Consider the following 20,326-nt stretch of genomic DNA (forward strand, 5'->3'; position numbering starts at 1 on the left):
CTCCAAATACACATAACCTTGACAGATACTATGTGCACTATATTGTAACACGTTGGCTTGTACTTTATATATCTAAGGCCCCTCACCAGCTCCATATTTATTACCTTGCTGCCTGTTCTGGTGCCCACATTGTATAAGTACCTGCTCCCTCTTCTCACATTCTCTCTATATTCACAGGGATTTCAGCTGTGTGTGAACTATCTCCTTGTCAACATGTAACTTCCTTCCCCTTCCTCTATCCAGTGAGCTGGGCCACTTCCTTGATGCCCTCCTCTTGCTACCACCTGTCCAAGGCCAGCCCCTTCACTCCGCTCTGGAGCCATCAGAGACACTCTCCATCTCCATCACTTACCTCTTTTGCTTCTGTCAATCTTCAGTCTCTGCTTCATGAACGGTTTTCCTTTCAGCTGACCTAGAGGTACATGTCTCCCCATCTTAAATCCTTCCCTAGAACAAATGTTTCCCAGTGCAGTTTCTTGTATTCAGAGCGAGGATAGCCGTCTGTATCAGTAGGCGAGCAGAAGGAGTCCTGGACTAGGGCAGAGCCGCAGGGAGCCTCAGTCCATAACTGAGCCTTTCAGAATGGGAGTGGCAGAAGGGGAGTGAGCAGCTAATTTTAGGGATGGTGAGTTTTTCTTCCAGTGACAGCGAATATCCCTTCACTGGCCTCACCCCTGCAGACAGGTGTCCATCCATGCTCCCCACCATGGATCCTTTCACTCTCACACTGCACCTTCTCTTGACCCTCAGTCTCAGATGCTTCCGCATTTTGATGCCTCCACATCTAGACTTTCATCCCAGCCTCCTGTGTTTGGCAACAGGCCGGTAAACCCAGCTGCAGAGCCACGCACCATCTCCGCATGTTCCCGAGGGACTTCCGACATCACCTGTCCACGTGGGAGTTAGCACCTCCGGGTCTGCCTCCTTCTTTTTTCCTAAAAATTTTTTTTCTTTATTAATTTTAGAGAGGAAAAGAAAGGGAGAGATAGAAACATCAATGAGAGAGAACATTGACTGCCTGCCTCCTGCATGCCCCCTACTGGGGATCGGGCCCACAACCTGGGCATGTGCCCTGACCCAGAATTGAACCAGTGACCTCTTGGTGCATGGGTCGATGCTCAACCACTGCGGCACATCGGCTGGGCACAATAAATGATTTTTGAATGCATGGTGATACTCTGTGGGCTGGGGCACCATCATAATACAGTTGAGAAAACAAGGTCTGGGAGAGGTTAATAACATGTCCATGTGTTTTGGACGAGCCAGGCCTCAGACTTTCTGGCCTGCCACACTTCTTTGAGAGAAGGAAGTAGGTCGCATGAGGCTTCTCTGGATCCTGGAGTTGTTTGACCTTATCCCACAAGCAGCCACTCTTCAATGTACCATTACAAGGTCTGACTTTCAAAAATGAGCTGGGACAATTATATTATGAATTGAGAACTTGAATTAAGAAACAGAAAAGTTAGTAGTTGGGAATCCCAAACATGAGCCTTGGTGGGAGGTAGGCTGGAGTTAGAAGAGGGACGCAGAGGAAATCAGACACAGCAGGAAAGAAATCACAGCTGACAGTCAGCGGCGCCCTTGGTTCTCAATGGCTTCACATTCCCATTTCAGTGTGCGTGTATTTTTATAGTCAACCCTCTGTCCCACCCGAGCCCTGTGAGCTGATTCTTCTGAGGGCTTGTTCCTTGCAACTAAGGTTTTTAAAGAACATTCCCAGGTGGACCCAGGATTGAAACCTAGGCCTTTCCTCCCCATGTCCAGTGCTCTATCCACTATTTCAGGGCTAGGGACAGTAGTACCTTTGTGCAGATTTTGGCAGAAGACCATGAAAAAATGGTGCTTATTAAATGTATTTTAATGACAGTGAACAAGGCTGTAATTGTGATGTGAGTGGGAGGAAACAGTCAGCGAGGCAAACCAAATCCCCTTCTCAGTTTAAGCTACACCAGTAGGAGGGTCCCAGAAAACAGAAAATAGGCCTTTAATGGAGTGCTTATTTGTATAAGCATCCTCCTTCTCTGCTCTCTTTTGACCCAAATCCTGGGGAGTTCCAGCTGTCCCCTTCCACCATCTCCATCCACCTGCTGCCCCAGCTTGTCAGTGGGCGGGGCTTGGAGAGGGAGACAGGTTGGTAACCTGGGCATGTGGGCTTCCGCCCTTCAAGTTTCAAGGCTGCAGAGTGCCAAGAATGCCAAGATCATGGTTGCTATCCATGTATGGCCTTTTGATTCACAAGCTAGTGAATACATTTCAGGTACAAATCATTCTTTCCCACCAGCTCTTTCTGCAGGTCTCCAATGAGACAATTGCACGGTTCCACTTAACAGTGACTCAAGGATGGATCTGAGGGCTGACTTGTGTTGAAGCCAGGCTGTTTTCCTGCCCTTGTCCCTGGCTTTAGAATTTGTGTTGAAAAGTTAAAATACAAAACGCTGAAGCTCCTGGATCACACCCCACGCACCTGCCTGTGGGGGCAGCAGGCTCTCCAGTGTGCCTGGCGGGTGTTCAGCGCTGTTTTTCAAGCTCCAAATGGGCAGGTTCACAACTCAGGCAGGGACAATGGTGGCTCAGAGGGGTTTGCTCACCCCCTCATTTCTCTGAAAAGATGCCTGTATCTGATGATTACCTATCTGGGGGTCACCTTTTGAAACGGACTGAAAAGAGCTTATTTTATAATCAACATTTCCCAGAAATTGCTCAAGAGCCACAGGCTATGAAAAGAAACAGATTTTAACAAACTACATTCAATGTACATTATTGTCAAAAGTTTGCAGAACTGCAGGCCAGCCCTTTGAATATTTTCAGATTTGATTTTCCAAAGGAGTGCTTTTAGAAGCTGCAAAAAATACCTGGAGGTACTGATAAAAAGCAGGAGTGAGATGTCCTATTGGAAGGGGATATTCAGGGACACAGGGGAGACAATCTTAAAAGTTAGAGTTCATTTTTCATTTTAAATCTAAGCTTGAAAAATTACTGAACTATGGAGAAGGCAACAACTAAGACCCGATCATAAATAAAAAACCTCCAGTGTGATTAATATTCTGTTTAGACCAAACCACAAATTCTTCAAGAAAATGCATCCTGATGAACCCACAAATGTGACATTAGCGTTTAAGAGAGTGTTTTTTTTTTCAGAAAGCTTTCTGATATGAAAAGGAAATAACTCTAAGGAGACATATAGCACAATCATATTTTTGACTTTGATTAGTACTTGGTGACTTAATCAGACATGAATCTAGGTGTTTTTATGAAGGTATTTTGGAGATATAGTTGACAATTACAATCAGTTGACCTTAAGTAAAGGAGATTATGCTCAATGGCCAGGGTGGGCTTGATCTAATCAGTTGAAGGCCTTAAGAGCAAAAAGAGATTTTTTGGAGAAGAAATTCTGTCTTAAGATTGCAACATCAGCCCTGGCCAGTTTGGTTCAGCGGTTAGAGTGTCGGCCTGCGGTCCAGAGAGACCCGGGTTCGGTTCCCGCTAAGGGCACGTACTTAGGTTGCAGTTTGTCCCCGGCCCTGGTGGGTCGTGTGGGTGGCAGCCACTCGATGTGTCCCTTCACGTCGATGTTTCTCTCTCTCTCTCCCTCCCACTCTATCTGTACAAAAAAAAAAAAAAAAAAAAAAAAAAAAAGATTGCAACATCAGCCCTGGCCAGTTTGGTTCAGCGGTTAGAGTGTCGGCCTGCGGTCCAGAGAGACCCAGGTTCGGTTCCCGCTAAGGGCACGTACCTCGGTTGCAGTTTGTCCCCGGCCCTGGTTGGGTCGTGCAGGTGGCAGCCAATCGATGTGTCCCTTCACATCGATGTTTCTCTCTCTCTCTCTCTCTCTCTCCCTCCCACTCTATGTGAACAAAAAATGGAAAAATGTCCTCGGGTGAGGATATTAAAAAAAAAAAATTGCAACATCAACTCCCAGCTGAATTTCCAGCCCTACAGATTTCAGACTCGCTATTCCTCATAATTGCATGAGTCAATTCCTTAAAATAAATTTAAGATATATACATAATAGGATATGTATGTGTGTGTCCTATTGATTCTGTTTCTATGGAAAACTCTGACCAATATAATCACATTTATGTACCCAAGTAATAGCTAAAGTTCTTACAATAGAAATTCAGAACTATTCAATCTGGATAAGTCTGCTTTCTGACCCTCTAGTTTGTACTAAGTGAATTGACAACACTCTTAATTTCCAAATGCCACACAGTGCTGTAGAGGTGGGAGGTGATCAAGGTGTTTGGGTGTCAGGCTGCCTGGGGATGTTCACGGAACTCTGAGTGGTGAAAGGACCAGCAGGACATTCACGGACTGAGGGCCCACAGGGTTCTGATCTGCTTCCCATGCATAACTTGAAACAAAGATCTTCCAGGAGTAAGTTTTGAGGACAGAATGTGGAGAAAAGTCTATGTACTAATGGCATATTGGGGAAGGACAAGCTTCCTGGTCTAGACAGAAAAGCCAAACAAGAATATATTTCACAACATAAAAATACTTTTTTTTTTTAAATCCTCACCCAAGGATATTTCTCCATTTTTTTTTTTTTTTGTTCAGATAGAGTGTGTGTGTTTGTGTGTGTGGGGGGACATCCACGTGAAAGGGACACATTGTGTGGCTGCCTCCTGCAGGGCCCCAACCAAGGCGGGGATGAATTGCAACTGAAGTACATGCCCTTGACCAGAATCTAACCCATGACTCATTGGTCCGTGGGCCGATGTTCTAACCGCTGAGCCAAACCGGCCAGGGCAACATAAAAATACTTTTTACCAAATATGACATAAGCAAAGAGAATACTGTATAAGTAATATGTAACTAAAATTAATGTGTACCATTAAAAAAGGTTCTGAATGAGCCCTGGCCAGCTGGGTTCAGTGGTTATAGTATCAGCCCTCAGATCAATGAGTTGCGGGTTCAGTTCCGGTCAAGGGCACGTACCTTGGTCGCTATTCGTTCCTGGTTGGGGTCATGCGGGAGGCATCCAGTCGATTTGTCCCTCTCACGTGGATGTTTCTCTCTCTCCCTTTCTCTCCCTCCCACTTTACCTGAAGATAAATAGAAAAATATCCTCAAGTGAGGATTAAAAAAAAAAAAAAGGTTCTAAATGATAAAAGCATTTCCCTGTGCAAAGAATGGTATTGCTTGTTCCATTCTTTAAAAGAGATCTAGTCCCTGCCTATCAATGAGTCACTTTCCTAAAATATGGAGTTCTTTCCCAAGAAGACCTGAATTCTGTTTATATTTCCTCACAACCATTAAAGAACAATTATCATTCATTCCTTTTAGTCTTCTGGTTTCAAACACCTCAAGTTTCCTCACCAGAAGCAAGATGCATTTCCAAACCATACACCCAAATCTCTTACTCCCAGAACAAAGATTCAAAAATAGAAAAATGGGGGTGGGGGAGTAGGGGGTGGGGGGAGGGCAAAAGTCAAGTTATAAGCCTGGTATCTACCTCTTTCCCTTGATGGATGTGGCAGAGCCTGGCTAGCTGTTCACACCTGTCTCCTCCTCCTTCTGGTCCACAGCTAGATTGCATTTCCCAGCCTCCTGGCATTTGGGTGTGGTTATGCGACAGAATTTTGACTAGTGGAAAGTGGTGTATGCTGCTTCCCAGCCTGTTCTCCCCTCCTCACCCCACTCCCACACGTGATACTCCTTGCTCTTTCCTTTTTTGGCAACAACATTGGAAATCTCTGGTTGAAGATAGAAGCCACAGAGGGAAGGAGCCTGGATTTCTGAATTACCACCTGGAGAGCTGCCTGCTGTGTAGGACTGCATTCCAGCAAGTAACCCCCATTGTGTTAGGTCACTGAGCTCAGGGTTTGTCTGCTAAGGCAGTGTGCATCTTCAACCCACACGGCGCGAACAGCATCATTTTCCCCTTTAGTGTACTGCAAAAAAAACCTCACATTAAACTTGTTTTAATCTATTGATTGAGAATGTAATTTATAGCAATGTGGCGAATGTATGAAATGCCAAATCAACCCCAAATGTGGATTCCACAGAGAATTTATTATAAGATTGACTATATGATAGAACTTAAATATGACATTTGAATATCTAGATTGCAGGATTTCTGCGTAACTCCCCCTCCCCCAGCACCGTGGTGGTAAGACTTTGTGTTGTGTCATGTGGTCTGAAAACTGTTTATCTGCTGCAGAGAGTGGAGTCACTAGAAACCTTGGAGGAAAGTGGATGGAGGGTGGCTGGGGACCGTGGAAGTTAATTGTTTTCTCTAGGTAATCTGCTGCCAGCCTAGGTGTTCACTTAGGACACAGCCACCAGACACACAGTGAATAAGAGATAAGTTAGCATGGTCTCTATTCAGTTTTCATGGAAGAAAACCAATTAAAGAACACTTCATGGAAAGAACTGAGTATTGTTGGTCTCCTACTTACAATTATTATTTGCAAATAGTTCATTTGTAAACTGGCTGTTTAATACTTGAAACTCATTTTCCTAAAGAATGTTACACAGGTCTTGAGGTTCCAAAGATGATACACAAAATTCTATTTAACTCATTTTGTTTTCTCTTTTTCTCAGTCTTGGGAAAAGCAGACTCACATGTGCCTTTCAGTCCGAACAGCTATAAGGCACGTATATCAACCCAGCTCAGGAACATGAGAATGGGCGTTGGGTCTGGGACACTTCCTCACCAAGAGACAAGGAGCCCACACAGCCTGTGCTCCTTTGATCTGCTTGAGTGTGTGTGACAGTGACCTCAGGCATGCCCCAGCTTTCAGTATTTCAGACTCCACTGGAGAGAGGTTGGGGTCCTTCTACTGTGACACAAGAAGGGTGCATGTAGGCCAGTCAGCCTTCCTTGGCTGTACTGTTTATGCTGTTTTCCTTGGCAACTCCGGTGCCAAGACGCAGTGGGCAGGAATGTTGGGACTTCCATCCCGGAGCCGTCAGGGGGGTGATCTTTACTATCCTCCATGTAGTTGGACTCCCCTCCCCTCAGGTTTTGGCAACTGGTGCATGGTGTTCTGCTCATTCATTTATTTATCATCACAATTTTTAAATGCTATATATCTTGAGGGGAGACAAAAGGGAATAAGGTATAGTTTCTGCCTTGAAACAGCTGGCACTCTGGCAGTGTTGATGTGGCAATCACTGTTAACTGTATTCTCATATCCACCCTCTGTTCTTCCTTGGCAAGACTTCTGATTTCGTTGGGGTTACGGGAATATACCAGCCTCGGATGATAGGTCAAGATTAGTTTTAAGCCAGTGATCCTAAATTCTGATGTGCACTAATTAGAATTAGACTCCGGTGCTAGGAGGATTTGGGAAAGGGAATGAGTCTTTAGTTTTTAAATAGATCAGCAACACGTAGAGCTAATCTTTATCATTTTATTTTCTCCAATTTCATACATGTTGACTTCTTGTAATTTGCTTGTATTTGTTTTGCTTCATTTAGATATTCTAGAAGACAGGATAAAAATTTCAGCTATTTTTATTCCTTGCAAGAACTCTGACTCTGATTTACAACGTTGAGGAGGCTTCAGGATCATGTAGGGTACTTGTTTAAAATGCCTTAGACAGGTACTGGGGGTGGCATTTTGAGAACCGAGTTAGGATGTGGGTATGTTACATAATTTCAATCTCACAGAAACATAAAATGTGCTAACCTGAATAGAACATGTGGTTGTGGTTTATTATTTACATTTTTTGCTTAAAATTACAATCACCTTATGGTGCTGTTTCATAAATCAACCTGGAAAAAGTGATACTTTGATGCTGTGTTGAAAGATGAACAAAGTATCTGCAGACAGAAAGACTGATGTTTCCCAACAATTAGATTTTGGAATTTTGTGTGACCCTTGGCTAATTTTATATTTTCCTTTCTACATTTTTAGGCTGACGGTGGAGCTAAATTGCCATAAGAGTCTTTGAAGTTTTATGTGAGGTGTTCAAAGAATAACAGGAAGCCAGCACTTATGAACTAGTGGACTTATTAAGAAATAATTGTGTTTAAGAAATACATGAAAATGGTATGGTTCCAAAAGTCTGAGTAAAAACTGAAAAGTCTCCTCCTGCTCTGTCTCTCCCTAACTTCAAGTGTCCTTGATTATTTGGCTTAGTATAGATTTACCAGTTGAAACAAATTTCTTCTCAGAATTTAAGGCATGATTCTATTGTTTTGTTTTTCTTTTATTTCCGCTCTCCTTCCTGCTTTCCTTCCAAACATCTCAAATTTGGTGGGTCTGAAACCAAAATCAGACTACTCCATTAGAAAATCCCATTACTCCAACTTCAAAATATATACCGAATCACAATTTTTTCACTATATTCAACCCTCTGGTTGCAAGTTACCATCATCCCTCACCTGAACTTGTAATTGGTCTCTCTGCTTCTGTATTTTTTTACATTGTAAAATATTTTATTTTTTTATCCTCACCTGAGGATATTTTTCCACTTTTTGTTCAGATAGAGTGGGAGGGAGGGAGGGAGGGAGAGAGGGAGAGAGAGAGAGAGAGAGAGAGAGAGAGAGAGAGAGAGAGAGAAACATTGACGTGAAAGGGACACATTGAGTGGCTGCCACCCGCATGACCAACCAGGGCCGGGGACAAACTGCAACGGAGGTACGTGCCCTTAGTGGGAACCAAACCTGGGTCTCTGGACTGCAGGTTGACGCTCTAACCACTGAGCAAAACCGGCCAGGGCTGTAAAATATTTTAAAAGCTATACATGGCTTATACTTTTTACTACATAAAAAAAAGTATGAAGATCTTACACATAATCATAAACATATGGAATTGCATTAGGTGTTCAGCATTCACGGGTCCTGTGTGAGCCAGCATCTTCTTAATGAGAGAACACAGGGCTCTATCTAGCTGCTGAAGTCCGTTCAGCCCACACAGGGCAAGGAACTGATGACCCTGGGAACAGCCCTCAAACAATGATGAGTAGGGCATAAATACTTGTTTTCTTCCATTTCCTAGATGTTTAAGCAGTATTGAGCTTGTTACCTAATGGGAACCTGCTCACTGACCTTGAACTGTTGCACCTTTCCACACAACTGGTGCTTTCATTTAAAATCTAGTCTTGGGATCTGCTTTTGGGATCTAAGACAGTAATGTATGCACTTTCCTGTCAACTGGACTTTCAGGTTGCTTTTAGTTTTTCACTATTACAAACAAGGCTGCAACATATTTCTACAAATCTCTTGATATATATGTAGAAGGTTTTCTCTTGGTATTTATCCCTGTATGAAATTGCTGGCCCATAGGGCATGTGCATCTTCATCCTTAATAAATATTGTCAACATTTTAAAGGGCTGAGGGTCAAGTACTGGTGAGAATGCCACCTCTAGCATGTGTGGAAGGTAACTTTCTGCAGCTTTAATTTACGTTGCCCGTTACTCGTGGGAAGGTATGTCTGTGCATGTATTTATGGCAGTTGCGTTTCCTCTGCTCTAAATGGCTTGCTTCTTTTTCTTTTTCTTTTGGTATGTGCCCCTAGTGGGAACTGAACCTGGGGCTCTCTGGTCCATAGTCCAACGCTCCAACCGCTGAGCCAAACTGGCCAGGGCTCTTCTTCTTAATATATGAGTTCTAAAAATTCTAGATAGTAATAGTTTTCTGATTGTGTTCCTTGCAGAGTACTCCATTATTTCTTGTGGTTTGTGAATCTTATACACTACTGATTTCTATTCTTCTGTGTGACCTCGTTTTGTTTTGTTTTTGTTTTCCTCTATGAAAGATTTTTAGAAAATTCCTTTTTACTCCTGATGTTCTGTATCCTAGTTTTACTGCTGAATATAAAGGGCTCAACTTATTACCTTAATTTTTTCACGAAAATAAGCACATATTTCAAAAAATCTTATCACAATAGACATATCTAATGCATAAAATCACACACCCAACTGTGATACTGTCAACAGCACAATTTTCTCTACATTAAAGATTTTGGATATTGTTCCTAATTTTAAAAAATGGTACAACAAATAGTCTTGGGTCCATCTGTTTATTCAGGATTAATTTCTGGAGGCGAAAACTCTGGGTCCAAACCTAGGTTATTTTGAATTTTAATTGATATTGCTAACTTTTACTTTAAAAAGTTTGTATCAATTTACAAGGCAGAAAAGTCTATTTCTTTGGATACCTAAAAATCCAAATATTAGCTAACATGATGGGTAAAACATGTTTTAATTTTCATTTTTTAATTATGTGAAGTTTATTTTCTAACTTACTAATTTTGGTTTCTAACAATATCTATTCTTTTTGAATTTTTAATTTTAGCCATATGCTTGTTATTATTTTTTTGTGTAGAGAGTAGCCTATTCTTGTTCTATCATTGTAACATCCCATGACATCTCACCCAAGACTAGAAACAGTTTTTAAAGGTCTCAGACCTTCTCTTTTAATAATCAGAAAAGTAGTCTCCTACCTGCCTCTTACTATCCCTGTGGCGTATACTGCAGTTCTCAACTTAGATTCCTTGAGTGAACAGAACTCTTTTTAGAAGTGTGATATGCACTGAGTAATTCCGGTCCCTGTTTTTATCTACTTTTCTTTTTTTAATCCTCACCTGAGGATATTTTTCTATTTTATCTTCAGATAGAGTGGGAGGGAGGGAGAGAGAGAGAGAAACATTAATGTGAGAGGGACACATCGACTGGTTGCCTCCCGAATGACCCTGACCAGGGCTGGGGACAAACTGCAACTGAGGTACGTGCCCTTGACCAGTATCAAACCTGCTACTCTTTGGTCCACTGGCCGATGCTCTAACTGCTGAGCCAAACTAGCAAGGGTGATCTACTTTTCTTTTAATATCTGAGTTTGAACTCTTCTGATTATAATCCATTTCTGACATTTGGACAAATTTGTCTAGCTTCGATGTTTATAGGCCTGGATTGCAACTCACAATATCAGGAAACTCTCCCACTGTGGTGTCTTAGTATGTTACCTTAGGCAGATGCTGGGGACCCAATCCTTGCCCTTGATGGACATTTAGACAGTTACAGCAACAGATGTTTCACAAATGGTATCTGATTTAGCACAGTTAAGATCAGTGTTAACCAAATCTAGTTAAGATTAAGACTAATTAATAAAAACACAATGCTTAGAAATAATTATCCATAGATCTAGAGTCAACAGAAGTCTCTTTCTCTAATGTTAAATACATTAATTGTTTGGAGGGGATGGGGAACAACTTGAGATGAAGCAGAAAACACCTTCACATTACTTGTTCTTTTCATATACTTCAAATTTGTACTTAATGCCTTTCTCCTCCTGAACATCAGAAAGAACGCCTGGGTATCTGTGAAAGAAATATACATATAAAGAAATAATGTATCAATTAAAAAGATAGCTCCCCTGACTCTCAGCCAAAAGGTATAAACCAATGTTAGGTTGGGCGATTATGTAAAGTCATTACATATGCAAGGGAAAGACAAATTTCAAAATGAAAATGAAAAGTATAATTTCTCTTCCTTCTTTCCTTCTGATCCCCAATTCTTCTCCCAAACACTAACTGCTGTTAGCAGTTTCTGTTTTATCTTTTCACTCTATCACCCAGATAATATATTTCTTGAAAACATTTTACAAGTCTTTAACTTGGTATCAAAATTCTTGTGTGAGTAAAAGAAAAACAAAATACAACCTTTAGCTGTTTAGAGCAGAACTGAAGTTATGTGCCCTGCATAGTGGCAGAATCTTGATTTCTGTTTAATCAATGGAGACCACAGTGCTCTGATTCTCCAGTGTGGCTTATTGCAATTCCTTTACTAGAATCACTGTTTATCTAGTCTTTTCTATTCCCTCTCACTTAGATCTGTGTTCTGTCCAGCTTCCAATTTAAAACCCAGGCCCTCCTTTGGGTATATATTCAGAAATGGGATTTCTGGATCATACAGTAATTCTGTTTAACATTTTTTTCTTTAGTTTATTGATTTTAGGGAGAGAACACTAGGAAGAGAGAGAAATAAAGACTGATTTAATATAAACAGTGATAAACACTGTTGCTCCACCCATTCATGCATTCACTGGCTGACTCCTGCATGTGCTTGCACCGGGGATCGAGCCCCCCGACCCTGGAGCATCAGGATGATGATCTAATCAACTGAGCTACCCAGCCAGGGCCTGGAAATTCTATTTTCAATTTTTTGAGGAACCATCATGTTTTCTATAGTGGCTGTACTATTTTACATTCCCATCAACAGTGTTCCAATTTCTCCCCACCCTCACTACCAACTGTTATTGTTCTTTTTTCGTTGTTCAAAAAAAATTTTTTTCCTTTATTGATTTTACAGAGAGAGGAAGTGAGAGGGAGGGAGAGACAGAAACATTGATGAGAGAAAACACTGATTGGCAGTCTCCTACATGCTCCCCACTGGGGATTGGGCCCACAACCTGGGTGTGTGTCCTGACCGGGAATTGAACCGGTGACCTCTTGGTGCATGGGTCAATGCTCAACCACTGAGCCACACTATCGCTCTGTTTTAGATAACTGAAATTAGTCACAATAGTCAAGATGTGGAAACAACATAAATGTCCACTGACATATGAATGGATAAATAAAATGTGGTATATTATTCAGCCTTAAAAAAGAAAGAAATCCTATACTATGCAACAACATGGATGAACTTGGAGACATTATGCTAAGGGAAATAAGCTAGCCACAGTAGGGCAAATACTGCATGACTCTACTTATAATAACAGGAATCGAAAATAGCTAAACTCAGAGAAAAAGAGAGCAGAAGAATGGATGACAGGGGTTGGGGAAAAGGGAAATAGGGATTGCTGTACAAAGGATATAAAGTTTCAGTTCTAGATGATTATGTTCTAGAGATCTGTGCAACATTGTGCCTCTAGTTAACAATATTGAATTATATACCTATAAATTTGTTGAAAGTAGATCTGATGTTGTGTTCTTTTAAGAATAAACAAGTGGGTTTCCACTGAAAAAACCCAACCACCAACAAAACAAGCCAAAATCCAGGTTTTTCACTGAAGGCTATTCTGACCATTCTAGCCTTCAACCCAAATCCTGCTGCACTTCCTCAGTACTGCTGCTTCCCACTATGTTCCTGGCAGGGCCAGGAACATCTGCTTCATTAAGACTTGTGTTGGACTCTGGTTCTGCTGTGTGACACTTGGCTATCAATAAAAGGTCTTTTTCCTTATAAAGAATTTAGCACTGTATGCACACTACATTAAGTGCTCTACAAATGTCATTCATTAATAATATTAAGTTTGTTTGTTCCCCTATTTTCTAAACTCATTGTAGGTAAAAATAATACAGGAAAAAATTTAAATCTCTTCTGAAATCCAACACAATACTGAGATATTTTGTTGACTAATTAGATTATGACATTCTGATAAAAAACAATTTGTACATAAATAGCGTAATAATGTGTAAGGAAAAGAAAAAGGTATTTTTTCTTGAGTAATTTATATTTCAGAGGAAGAAGCTATGTTTCTATTTACTAACCATTTTCTGAGCTGTTTGCTTTAGTAGCAGTATAGCTTTTTTCTTTTCTAAAGAAATGACTTTAGAAGCCAACTTTTAACCATATTTTAATATATGTGGAATAAGTCACCAAAACAACCTGTACATTTTTGTGTGTGTAAAATTCTCAAGACTACCAAAACTGTCAGTTAATAAGATACAAGCAAAGTATCAAAGTTGCTTCTAAAACCATAAATAAGAACTTAGAAATAGCTACTGGTTGGATACGGTCACTAGTCATGGTATTAATGGTAATCTCCTCTGTAAAACTAAATTTAATTCTGTTTAAGATTAATTTTACTTTCCACGGTATTCACATATTCAGTCTGTTTTCATGATTATAACTACCTCATAATTATAATTGTAAATTTTTCTGAAGAACAAATTGTTTAAGAGCCACATTTTAACTCTGAGTTTAAGTCTAACAGGATTTGAAGGAAAAACCTCCTATTTGTTATGAACCACCCAGACACAGACTTCCCTCTAAAGTCTTCAAGCATTTCAGAAGCTAAGGGGCATCTATCTGTCCCAGCTCTGGAGCCAACTACTGCTTCAACAGCCTGTTTCTGGTCTTTATCCTCTTTGACAGCATGGTCACATAAAAGGTGAGTAACTAGAAAAAGAAGCCTCTTTGGGGCTCATTAAGCCGAAAACTGCTGACATAAAATATTTGGGTCTGCTGATTTGGTTGGAGCCTAATGTGAAATAGTCTGAGATAGAAGGATTTCTTCCAGGCACAATGAATGAGGGCAGAGCTTCAGAGGACAGGCTGGCATGGTGCTGTCAAAAGAATACTTGCATAGATAATAACCCGTGGTGGTGGTGGTGGTGGTGATAATGGTGGAGGTGGTAGTGGTGATGCTGGTGGTGGTGGTGGTGGTAGTGGTGAGGCAGACAGAAAGTAAAATCATGTTACTTTGTTAAAATTAACTTCTGCTTTTAGGTTTCCACCATTTGGGGCTTCATCTACACTCTAATTTTATTATCTTCATTCTTCACAATAATTCTGTTTCATCTTTATTTCATTATACTAATACTTTTATTACCAGAAGTATAGTGTTAATAAAATATAGTGTGTTTGAACTGAAACCTATGGAACCACAAGAGGCCTACTGATGGGAATAATGTGGGGGAAGGGGCGTGGGGAGGGGGGTCCAACCTAAGCAGTAGCTGTGGGGAACAAAAAAGAAGAAGAGAATTATCAGAGTTCATATCTGGACAGTAGGGAACAAGTCTAAGTTCCCCATTGTACAACTATTTGGAAAGAAAACAGCTCAAGAACTGAGTAATGTTACAGACTTCCAGGGACAAGGTATATTCTCTTTGTCTTCAGAGGTTTCCTTTTTCTCTACCTCATAAAAGATGAACTACTCCAGATCTCTCCTTAGGGGATTCTCCCTACCACATGTTAAAGAGGCTGTTAGCACAGGAAGATACCATCAAATGGTGCAATGGTAAAAAGACTTTTCATTTTCTTCCATAGCTTCATTTAGAAGGTCCATTTTAGATGAATTTCTTTGGATTTTGGCTTTGCATAGCAATTTCCTATCTGAATCTATTCTAAGACAGCTAAGATAGATGAAGAAGTAATACCAATTCTTTACACATTCTTTGAAAAAACAAACAAACTAGAAGGGTGAGAGTATTTCCCAACTCATTCTGTGAGGCCAGTATTATGTTGACACCAAAACCAGGTGAAGACATTACAAAAAAAGAAAAGTATAGCCCAATATCTCTTATAAATATAAATGCAAAAATCCTCACCAAAATATTGGCAAACTGAACCTAGGAACACATACAAAGGACTACACATTACTTCCAAGTGGATTTATCCCAGAAATGTAAGATTATTATAACACCAAAGCCAAGCAATGTAATAGTGTATTAAATATCAGTGTATTATGTCTTATTAAAGACAAAAAACCACATGATCTTCTTAATAGACTCAGAAAAGCATTTAACAAAATCCAATGCCCCTTCATGATAAAAACAGTTCAATGAAGTACAAATAGAAGAGATCTTCAATGTGATAAAGGGCATGTGTGAAGAACCCACAGCTAACATCACACTTAATGGTAAAAAGACTGAATGCTTTCCCTCTAAGATCAGGAACAAGACAAGGATGTCTTGCTGTTATCATTTCTATTCAACGTTGTACTGGAGGCTCTAGTTCATGCAATTTGGAAAGAAAAAAAAAATCCAGATTAGAATGGCAGAAGTAAAACTATCTGTTTACAAATGATATAGCCTGTGTACAGGAATTTAAGGAATCCACTAACAGTTCGACCTAATGAGTTCAGCAAGGTTGCAGGATTCAAGACAAATACACACAAACCAATTATATTTCTGCATATTACCAATGAACAGTCCGAAAATAAAATACTTGTATACTGAAAGCTATAAAACATTGCTGAAAGAAATTAAAGAAGACCTAAATAACTAGAAAGACATATGTTTATGGTTTGGAAGACAAATAATGCTAAGATAACAATACTCTCTCAAACGATCTACAGATACAATACAATCCCTATCAAAATCCTAGCTTGCTTTCTGTCGGAAATTGACAAGCTGACCATAAAACTTATATGGAAACAAAAGGGACCCAGAATAGCCAAAACAGTCTTGAAAAAAAAACAAAGTTGGAGGACTTGTACTTCCTAACTTCAGTGGTTATTATACAGTAGCACTAATCAAGATAGTGTAGTATTGGCATAAGGATAGGCATTTAGATTAATGGAATAGAACTGAAAGTCCAGATATGAATGCTCACATTTTTGGTCCACTGATTAAAAAAATTGTTTTTAATTGATTATTTAGAGCGGAAAGGAGAGGGAAAGAAACGCTGCTGTAAACGAGAAACATTGATTGGCTGCCTCCTGCATGCCCCCTACTGGGAATCAAACCCACAACCCAGGCATGTGCCCTGACCTGGAATTGAACCCATGACCTTTTTGATGCACAGGACAGATGCTCAACCTATTGAGCTACACTGGCCAGGCAAAGGTCCACTGATTTTTGATAAGGGTGTCAAAACAATTTAATGGGGGAACGAATAGTCTTTTTAACAAACAGTGCTAGGACAACTGGATAGCCACTTACCAAAGAATGAATTTGGACCTGTTCCTTACACCATACATAAATTAACTGCAATGGACCATAGACTTAAAGGATGAATTAAAATTAAACAATTTTTAGTAGAAAACATAGGAGTAAATCTGTGTGAGCTTGGATTGGGCAATGGTTTCTTAGGTATAATACCAAAAGGACAAGTGACCATGAAAAAAAAAAAAATTGGACAACATCAAAATTAAAAATCTGTGTGCTATGAATGATAAATCATTAAGAAAGTGAAAAGAAAAAAAAGAAATGTAAATTTTAAAAAACGTGAAAAGACATAACAAGTAATGGGAGAAAATATGTGAAGCAAGTACTGATAACATACAGGGGTTGGCAAAAGTAGGTTTACAGTTGTCCATATGGAAAATAATACAATAATTAATAGAGAAAAAACAAGAATAAACTGTGTTTCATGATTCATAACCATAAACCTACTTTATTAAACTGCCTGTATTAAAACGGTATGCTAAGACAAAGAAGCCAATTCCATAGGCATCTCTGTAGAGACGGAAAATAGATGAATGGTTCCTATGGCTAGGAGGGCAGGGGAATGGAGAATAACTGCTAATGGGTACCTGTTTTTTGGGGGGTGATGAAAATGTTCTAAATGTAGATTGTGGTGATGGTTGCAGAACTCTGTGAATAGACCAAAACCCCTGAATTATATACTTTCAGTGGGTGAATGTTTTGATGTGTGAATCATTTCTCAGTAAAGATGTTAAAATTTTCATTTCTAAGAGTCAGAGAGCCAGAATGGTGTTTAAGTTATCAAGGATCCCAAAGGGTCAGAGCTATGGAAGAGGTCTGATCAAGAATGATAGGATTTGGAAAGATATTTAATATGAAGTGACTCACACAGTAATCTATTCTTTTGTTAGAAGCAAAGAGAAAGATAAGAAATGAGGGACAAGAGATCAATATTCACTTAATGTGACAACCAGCAACCTAAGCAGTATAAGAGAAAATATATAAGGTGCAGCAAAGAAACACATATTTTTACATAAATATATATAAAATTAGTAAGTGTGACTTTTCTAACTAGTCACTTTTGGAAACTATAAGCAAAAGCCTGAACTTTAACTGTTTAGAGCTAGTTAAGAGCCCAAGAAAGTCAGTTACACATTTCATGATTTAAGACTACTACCTATTATTCTATAAACTATCTAAAGCTTAACTACCCATTTATTCCGACTTGGCTCTGAATGTTCTTAGGAGGTATTTATAAAAACAAACACACTTAAATAATGACTGGATTCAACTGAGAATATCTGAAAGAATGTATTAAAAGCTAGATGAAAGTGTTGATATAATTAATCTTAAAGCTGAAAAGTGCTTTAAACTAAAATGCTACGAGCTTTCAAAACCAGGCAGTTTCAGGCTAAAATCATAACTACATAGTAAAGCAAGTGTAATCTCTTCTTTCCATCTCTACCACTGCTATCTAAGTCCCTTCATCTTTCATCCGAATTACTAGACCTAACTGGTTTCCCAGCTTCATTCCTGTCCCCTCTGGTCTATTCTCCACAGCTAGAACAACATCACTCAATTCAGAACCCCCTAAATCTGCATTTGGTCTGATCCCTTTGAGTCTTCCCCTAGGCTCACAATGCTCTCAGTGGCTTTCAAGGCTCAGGGAACATTCCAAGCTTGATCCCACCATTGAGTCTCTACACTGGCTATTTCTGGTTCCTGGAATGCTCTTCCCTGTTCTTTGCATGGCTGGCTTGTCATTTAGATCCTAGTGTGGACATCACTCTTCAGAGTGGACTTCTCAGACTATACAGTATTTATCACATCACAGTATTTCAATTCTCCACACAGCAACTCTTGTAGTTTACCTATTATTTGCCACTCTACTTCTCTACTACAAAAATGTAATCGGGAGAATAGCAAATAGCATCTGTTTCAGTAAACACTCTTTCCCCAATGCCCAGGACAGTGTTAGATGCTAAACACAGATCTCATAGAAGGAACTTAGGGCTACTCTAGATTTCAGTAAAATCATTAAAACTTGAACATTTCCAAGTCTATTATAGCAAATTTCCAAAAATTACTATAGTATAAAACACATTACTACCCCAAATCCAATCTGTAGAAACATGCCGTACTCTTTCCTATAATTCTTAAGTTGGAAATCCAAAAGTACTTCAGAATAATTAATAACATTTTACTCACTCTGGGAGAAGTTTATATTTCTTCAAATCAATTTCTGGAAAAAATGTGTCACTTTCAAATTCCTGCATGATCCTTGTCACAAACAGTCTAAGATGGCCTGGCTTGTCCATGGCTTCCTTTGAAATAAAACAAAAGTCATCAATTTCCTTATATATCTGTTTCAAAAGAAACAGAAACTCAAGATTTTTGTTTGTTTTAATTATATAGTCAAGTTTGTACTAGGTATGAAAGAGTGCTATTTAAATATCCTATTCTTTATACTGGAGCCCTGCAAAGTATGCCTTATTTATGTTGAGAATGGTACTAATCATTAGATAGAAGTATGAGCGTGAGTTAAAATATATTCTGGCCTCTAGTTTGCTTATACAAACTCTTTTTTCCTTTAAGCATTCAGTTTTGTCTTTTTTCTTTGGTGGTTGCTTAGGAATTAAGAACCCCGACTTATCTAGTTATAGGCAATAGAAAAATTTACATATATATAAATGGATAAGATAGTATAATTTCATAAGACCCTGACTAATAAAAACCTCAAGGGCATACTTAGTACATTTACACAAAATTTAATAATGCTTCCATTTCCCAGGAGATAGTTATAATGCTAGTAGGTAATTTATTCTGCCTCTTGTTGCTAATGATTGTATTTGGCCTCATATTGTTAATGACTTTTCTAATTATCACCCATAATGCTGTTGATAGAAAGTCATGAATCCTAGCTGCAGCTCCAAGAAAGCAATAACTCTGGATTAAAAAAGAAAAAGAAAAAAAATACATACACATATGTAAATATAATTTCAAGTATTTGTTATCCTTATAATTCCAAATAAGGGCATAGAATAAATTTTACTTATTATTTTCAATAATGTAGCTTATGGTGTTACATCATTTATTCTCTTGCCCCAAGCAGATAAATACTCTACCAAATCTTGCTGTACCAAAAATTAGGAAAACTGAGCAGGACTAACTACCGCAGCATTTGAAAGTCTGTATCAAAGTTAATGGTGTTTGGCAAACCTTTTCTGTAAAGGGTCAGACAGTAAGTATTTTAGGCTTTGTGGGCCATCTGGTTTCTCTTACTGTTTAGGCAAAAGCAGCCACAGACAAACCAATGGCTGTGGCTGTGTTCCACTAAAACTTTATTTATAAAAACAGGTTAGGAGGCCCAGTTTGGCCTGTGAGAAGAGAAGCCTAAATGTTCTACAAACTATTGTGATGTGAGGTAGGTGAATAATGCAGAATTATAACCCGGACGTTCTATTTCCTTATTATTTATTACATGTAGATGTATCAAATTATATAGATGACTGTAATTCTAAGTGTTTTGTTGTTTAAAGGTTGTTGAAATAGGAACCCAAGAAACAGAGTTTTTGTAATCCCATCTAAGATACTGGTATAACCCCTCTTTCTCAGATAATTTCAGTGTACATGTTACCATAAGCCCCCAAAGGATAGGGGCTGATTTTTTTCTCCCTATAAATGTTAATCTTTCACAAGTGTTTTAAAAGAGTAAGAAAATTCCATTTATTATCCTCAAAATTTTTGAAAGCTGGAGCCATTTGGTGTCAAGAACAAGGAATATT

General features: G+C 39.2%; 1 protein-coding gene across 2 annotated transcripts in view; it reads right to left on the reverse strand.

Moving 5' to 3' along the window:
- Positions 1 to 919: 919 nt before the first annotated feature.
- Positions 920 to 20,326, reverse strand: part of DHFR (dihydrofolate reductase) — a 34,588-nt gene continuing 15,181 nt past the window's right edge. Inside the window, exons 5-8 of one of the 2 annotated variants that reach the window (XM_036278556.1) lie at positions 18,750 to 18,865; positions 11,193 to 11,267; positions 8,740 to 8,896; positions 920 to 935 (exon numbers count right to left, since the gene is read on the reverse strand). In XM_036278556.1, coding sequence (XP_036134449.1) covers positions 8,854 to 8,896; positions 11,193 to 11,267; positions 18,750 to 18,865 — 234 coding nt within the window. In that variant the 3' untranslated portion in view covers positions 920 to 935; positions 8,740 to 8,853. Of the gene's footprint in view, positions 936 to 8,739; positions 8,897 to 10,714; positions 11,268 to 18,749; positions 18,866 to 20,326 lie in introns of those variants that run through there. The other variant, XM_036278557.1, reaches the window with a different exon arrangement.

Source organism: Molossus molossus, unplaced genomic scaffold, assembly GCF_014108415.1.
Source record: "Molossus molossus isolate mMolMol1 unplaced genomic scaffold, mMolMol1.p scaffold_m16_p_3, whole genome shotgun sequence".
In the NCBI taxonomy this organism is placed as follows: Eukaryota; Metazoa; Chordata; class Mammalia; order Chiroptera; family Molossidae; genus Molossus; species Molossus molossus.